This window comes from Cebus imitator, unplaced genomic scaffold, assembly GCF_001604975.1.
Source record: "Cebus imitator isolate Cc_AM_T3 unplaced genomic scaffold, Cebus_imitator-1.0 Scaffold22, whole genome shotgun sequence".
Classification (NCBI taxonomy): domain Eukaryota; kingdom Metazoa; phylum Chordata; class Mammalia; order Primates; family Cebidae; genus Cebus; species Cebus imitator.
The window spans coordinates 529,432-535,431 of record NW_016107337.1 but is presented as its reverse complement, the minus strand read 5'-3'; the positions used below and the strand labels follow the sequence as shown (position 1 = coordinate 535,431).

At 35.6% G+C, this 6,000-nt stretch overlaps 1 protein-coding gene across 3 annotated transcripts in view; it reads left to right on the top strand.

The window, feature by feature from the left end:
• WWP1 (WW domain containing E3 ubiquitin protein ligase 1) overlaps positions 1 to 6,000 on the top strand; it is a 112,221-nt gene that overhangs the window by 49,106 nt on the left and 57,115 nt on the right. For 2 of the 3 annotated variants that reach the window (XM_017521794.2, XM_017521797.2), the window contains exons 6-8: positions 1,912 to 2,049; positions 2,141 to 2,207; positions 5,568 to 5,752. In XM_017521794.2, coding sequence (XP_017377283.1) covers positions 1,912 to 2,049; positions 2,141 to 2,207; positions 5,568 to 5,752 — 390 coding nt within the window. The remainder of the gene's footprint in view (positions 1 to 1,911; positions 2,050 to 2,140; positions 2,208 to 5,567; positions 5,753 to 6,000) is intronic. The other variant, XM_017521795.2, reaches the window with a different exon arrangement.

The following is a 6,000-nucleotide window of genomic DNA, read 5'->3' as shown; positions in this document are numbered from 1 at the left end:
TTTTTTTAATTGTTTTTTGTTTGTTTGTTTTTTTGGATGTAAGGTAGAAATGAGGTCCATGGTGCTACAGATGGTTGGGGTATTCTATAAAGTCTTCTTTTGTTACATGTTTTAAACATTTTTTTGCAAAGAATTTCTTTTTCTTTCCTTCTTTCTTTTTTGAGTCAGGATTTCACTCTGTTATTCGCACTAGAGTGTGGTAGTGCCGTCATCACTTGCTGCAGTCTTGAACTTTTGGGCTTAAGGGATCCTCTCCTCTCAGCCTCCTTGTAGTTGGGAATACAGTCACACGCCACTGCATTTGGCTAGTTTTTAAATTTTTTTTTTTTTTTTAAATAGAGACAGGGTCTTGCTGTGTTGGCCAGGATGGTCTTGAATTCCCGGACTCAAGTGATCCACCCACCTCACCTCCCAAAATGCTGGAATTAGAGACGCGAGCCACCGTGCCTGGCCTTAAATTTTAAATTTTTTGTAGAGACTGGATCTCACTGTGTTGCTGGTCTCAAACTCCTGAGCTCAAGTGATCCTCCTACGTCGGCCTCTCGAAGTGCTGGGGTTACAGGTGTGAGCCACCAGGCCTATCCACAAAGAATTTCTGTCCAGTGATTAGTAGTTCTAGATTTTGTCTTGTCTTTTCTATACATGGATAACTTGTGAACATATTTATGCTGGACATTTCTTAAATGGAGAAACTCCCCTCCCCTCCCAAATTTGTTAAATATAGGAGAGATCAAAGTTAAGGACTTTATCTAAATCATGAAATGTCCCACGATTGCAAAAACTGCAGAAAGCCACTGAAGATCAGATTGAAGTATTTGGCCTCAGTTTGAATAATAAAGTGATCACTGATAACTTTCTCTTTTAGTTTTTATTTTTAAACTATAAATTGACAAATTATAGTTGTATATATTTATGGGGTACAGAGTAATGTTATGATTTGTTAATACAATGTGGAATAATTAAAGCAAGCTTATTAATGTATCCATCACCTCAAATACTTATTTTTTTTTTATGGTGAGAACATTTGGAATTTATTCTTAGCAATTTTGAAATGTACAACACATTATTTACTATATACATCACACTGTACAGTATCTCAAAGAAACAAAAATTCCTTCTAACTGAAGCTATGTATCCTTTTACCTTTATCTCCTCATTTCTCCAAGCCCCCACTAATAACTATTAATATATAGTCTAATATATAGAAGTCTAATGTATAGTTTAATACATAATCTAAATATATAGTATAACATAGAAGTTGAAGCAAAATGACCTTGAGTTTAAATAAGAACTAGATGTTCTAATAATGGGAAGGAAGTATTTGTCCTTATATAAAAATGGTAATTGTCATGATACTTAGCATTTATCGAGCACTTAAACTGTCAGAAGTGGTGCTAGGGCTGTCTGTATGGTTTTACATTTGGTCCTCAAGATTGTCCCTTTAGTTTGAAGTCCATCATCTGCATTTTGTAATTAAGGAACCAAGGCTTAAAGACATTTGAATAACTTAATACACAGCCAGTAAGTAGCAGAACTGGAATTTGAAACCAGAATTATCTGACTTTTGGACAGAAATTTTGCCTCAACCACAAGAGTTCTCTGTGGTGCCTTGAACTGAAGAGCAAGTTTAGACAATTGCTACACTTATTATTTAGATATATTTATATGTTCTCCAAAATTTATAATATGCACAGAAGCAATTAAAGATGATGTTGAAAGCGTGGGGTGTGGGGAGAAGAGGAATTAACTAGGTGTCACAGTGATTCATACTGGTGTGGTATAGATAAAAATGCAAAGGATTCCTTCCAAATGTCAAGTGCTGATTAAAGTGATTCTTGAAATGTAGTTTTGATTTTTGAAGCATTTTTATATGTGGCAAAAGCTTTTAAATTAAAATATTCTTCTTTCTAGTGGAAAGAGTGAAAGAACAATTAAAACTTTCCTTGGAAAACAAGAATGGCATAGCGCAAACTGGTGAATTGACAGTTGTGCTTGATGGATTGGTGATTGAGCAAGAAAATCTAACAAACTGCAGCTCATCTCCAACCAGTAAGCTAACTATATATGTTGGTAAAATTTAAAGGAAAAGAATGAGCAAGAAGTATATAAAAACCTAGTTTCTTTCTTTCTTGTTGTTCAGTAGAAATACAGCAAAATGGTGATGCCTTACATGAAAATGGAGAGCCTTCAGCAAGGACAACTGCCAGGTAGGATATTTTATTTGAATATGGATGGCGACATGATGTGGAATATATTTCCTGAGTAAGAAGTTTTGTAATTTACCTGAGTTTAGAATTTGCCACAGAATTTAGAAGCTATGTCTAAACATGTCATTTGGTTAATTCTTGTGAAAGCAGCTTTTTAAAAAATTACAGCTTTATTGAGATCGCATACATATATCATGAAATTCACTTTTTAAAAGTATACATTTTAGTAGTTTTTAGTATATTAACAGAGTTGTGTTACCCTCCCTACTGTCTGATTTCAGAACATTCTACCTTGAAGATAAATCATGTATGCATGAGTAGTCACTCTATATTTTTCCTGGCTCCCAGCTTCTGGCAGCCTGAATCTACTTTCTGTTTCTGTGGATTGTCTGTTCTGGCCATTTTATATAAATGAATTCATACACTATGTGACCTTTTATGATTGGCTTCTTTTTCTTAGCATGTTTCGGGGTTCATTTATGTTGTAGCATGTACAATGTTTTATTTTTATTGAAAATGGCTTTTTAAAATTTGTATTTAGGCATATTTTATGAGTACAGTCAGATACTATGGATAAATAGGTATCATACCACTGTCTGGATTGGCATTCTCCTGTAGATCATGAGAAGATAAATGCTTCACAGATTGTGGCCTTCCTTCAGACATCATTGTGGCCTTTTCTCTGACATCATTCTACCATTTCAGGAACTCCCTGGCATTCATGGTTCATGACAATTAATATAGGTTCTTTGTTTGAAGTAATTTAAATTTGAATAAAAGTTTATAATAGATCACATAAAGTGGAATTAACACCTGAAAATATAAAAATATATTGTTATAAAATTGACTCATTACCTTGAATAAAGCATGCTGGTATATGACAAAGTGTGACATTTATTAATCTATATTTATTAGTATCATTTCTTCTAACTTGCCATTAGTGATTCTCATTAGACCACTTGAATAGGTAAGTATGCCTTCTGAATGTAATTTGGCTTAACTAAATGTATTTAGTGTCTATATAAGTAAAAAACAATTTAGATGGGTAGAGGAGCTTGAATTACTACCAAATATTGTCAATTGCATAGTAACATGTTTTGAATTGAAGATTAGTTCTACAGTACCAGGAGAAATTCAGATGGGTTCTTTTACCTAGACTTCTGAATCACTGATTCTTGCTAGCTGACTGGAGAAGGGTTTACAAATCACAATCATCTCAGTCTTTACCTGCCCAAACTTCCTAAACACATCTTGTTCCAGATATATAGGTGACAAGGTAAAGGAGGGTAGGATTCATTAATCATTTGTTCGTTCAGCAGATACTTACTGAATGCCTGTTTGATGCCAGATACTAGTCCGAGTACTAAGAATACCAGCCCTGTTCCCATGAAGTGTACACTCTGATGTGATAAAGGTAGATAGTAGGCTGGGTGTGGTGGCTCATGCTTGCAATCCTAGCACTTTGGGAGGCTGAGGAAGGTGGATCACAAGGTCAGGAGTTTGAGACCATCCTGGCCAACATGGTGAAACCCCGTCTCTACTAAAAATACAAAAAAATTAGCTGGGCATGGTGGTGCGTGCCTGTAATCCCAGCTACACAGGAGACTGAGGCAGGAGAATTGCCTGAACCCTGGAGACAGAGGTTGCAGTGAGCCGAGGTCGCACCATTGCACTCCAGCTCTGGGCAACAGAGCAAGACTCTGTTTTGGGGGAAAAAAAGGTAAATAGTAAACAACAGAAGAAATAAATATGCTAATTGGACATAGGGATAAACACTATGAAGTCATTTAAACAGGCCAAGATGACAGGATTGGAAGGGAGCCTATTTTTAAAAGAGTTGCCAAAGAATCATCTCTGAGGAATTGTGATTTGAGCTAAGATTAAAAAGCCAAGAATAAACCGTCTGTGCAGATTTCTGAGGGAAGAGTGTTCCAGGCAGAGGAAATAGCAACTTCAGAGACGCTGAGTTTGTTTACAGTTATGTCCTACAAATTTTTCTAACTCTAGAGAATGATATTTAACCTCTTCTGATAATTTCATTGTTATCATTTTACCACTTGGCATATAATAATTTGTAATAAACATTTGAAGACTGTTCAGTATGTTTTTGATAGTAAAATTGATATCTGCTGCAAAGTGAGCAAGGAGGAACTTGGAGAGAAATAGATTAGAGACAGAGAGAGATGGGAGAAAGGTGTGGCTGATTTTCAAAAGATTTGTTAGACTAACCAGGAGAGGGACATGCTGATCTGGTTTATATTTTTAAAATAGTGCTCAGGCTGCTCTGTGAAGAGCAGATATGGGATGACCTGTTTATTTGGAAAAGCTCTCCTGGTCACTTACTTGGTATTTTGCAACTCCTTTACAATTTTTTGTTTGTTTGTCTTAAACATGAGTGTCTCACCAAATTGCCCAGCTCCTTCCACTGCCAATAAGACTTAAAATGTTTGACTTTGTTGTTATTTGTTTGCTAATGTATATATTATATATTTTTATAGTTCTGGGGTATAATATTTAGCTTTTTTTGATCATCCTGTAGTTATAATTTTAGTGCCTAGTACATACTAATTTGTAACTAATATTTGCAGACTTTTTCATTCGTTTTTCAAGATTTAATAAAGTTATAATAGTTTGAGGCCAGGTACAATGGCTCACACCTATAATCCCAGCACTTTGGGAGGTCAAGATGGGAGGATCGCTTGAGGCCAGGAATTCGAGATCAGCCTGGGCAACAAAGGGAGATCTAATCTCTATAAAAATTCTAAAAATTCGCTAGGCATTGTGATGCACACCTGTGATCCTAGCTGATCAAGAGGCTGAGGTAGGAGGATTACTTGAGCCCAAGAGGTTGAGGCTGCAGAGCCACTGCATTCCAGCCTTGGTGACAGAGTAAGATCCTGTCTCTAAAAAAATAAAAATAAAAAATTACAGTAGTTTGTAGTTGACTTTTATGATTCATGTAATTTCATAAACTTTTTGAAATTACTTTCAGATCTTTTAAAATAGATTAATATTAGACTTAAATATTTAAAATGTATGATTTGAATGTATTGTGAGACCGTATTTTGACTTAGTATGTTTGTATATCTCAATATTTTTTTTATCTGCAGAATGGATACACTTAGAACTGAAAAGTAATTAGAACTTTAATATAAAACATGCCATATCTTTGTTCATTATTTACTTATCATTTTACTTGAAACATAAGAACTCAGTTGTTTGGAAATAGAATCTTTGTAAAGAAAAAAATAAAGTAACGAAAAAGGAATGTAAGAACTCAGTAAATTCTTATGAAAATTCTGATATAACGTTGTTTAATTGTACTTAAGTGATTGAAATAAGGCATTTATTTTTTTCAAGGTTGGCTGTCGAAGGCACTAATGGAATAGATAATCATGTACCTACAAGCACTGTAGTCCAAAACTCATGCTGCTCGTATGTAGTTAATGGAGACAACGCACCTTCATCTCCGTCTCAGGTTGCTGCCAGACCCAAAAATACACCAGCTCCAAAACCACTCACATCTGAGCCTGCCGATGATACTGGTAAGCAAGGCTATTTATGACACCTTGTTTAAAGAAAAAGTAAATGAAATTGATATATCCATCCATGCCTATACCTCCCTTATCGTGCAGTCTTTTATTTTTTTCTGAGATGGAGTTTTGCTCTGTCACCTAGGCTGGCATGCAATAGTGCGATCTTGGCTCACTGTGACCTCCACCTCCTGGGTTTAGGCGATTGCCATGCCTCAGTCTCCTGAGTAGCTGGGATTATAGGCGCCCACCACCACACC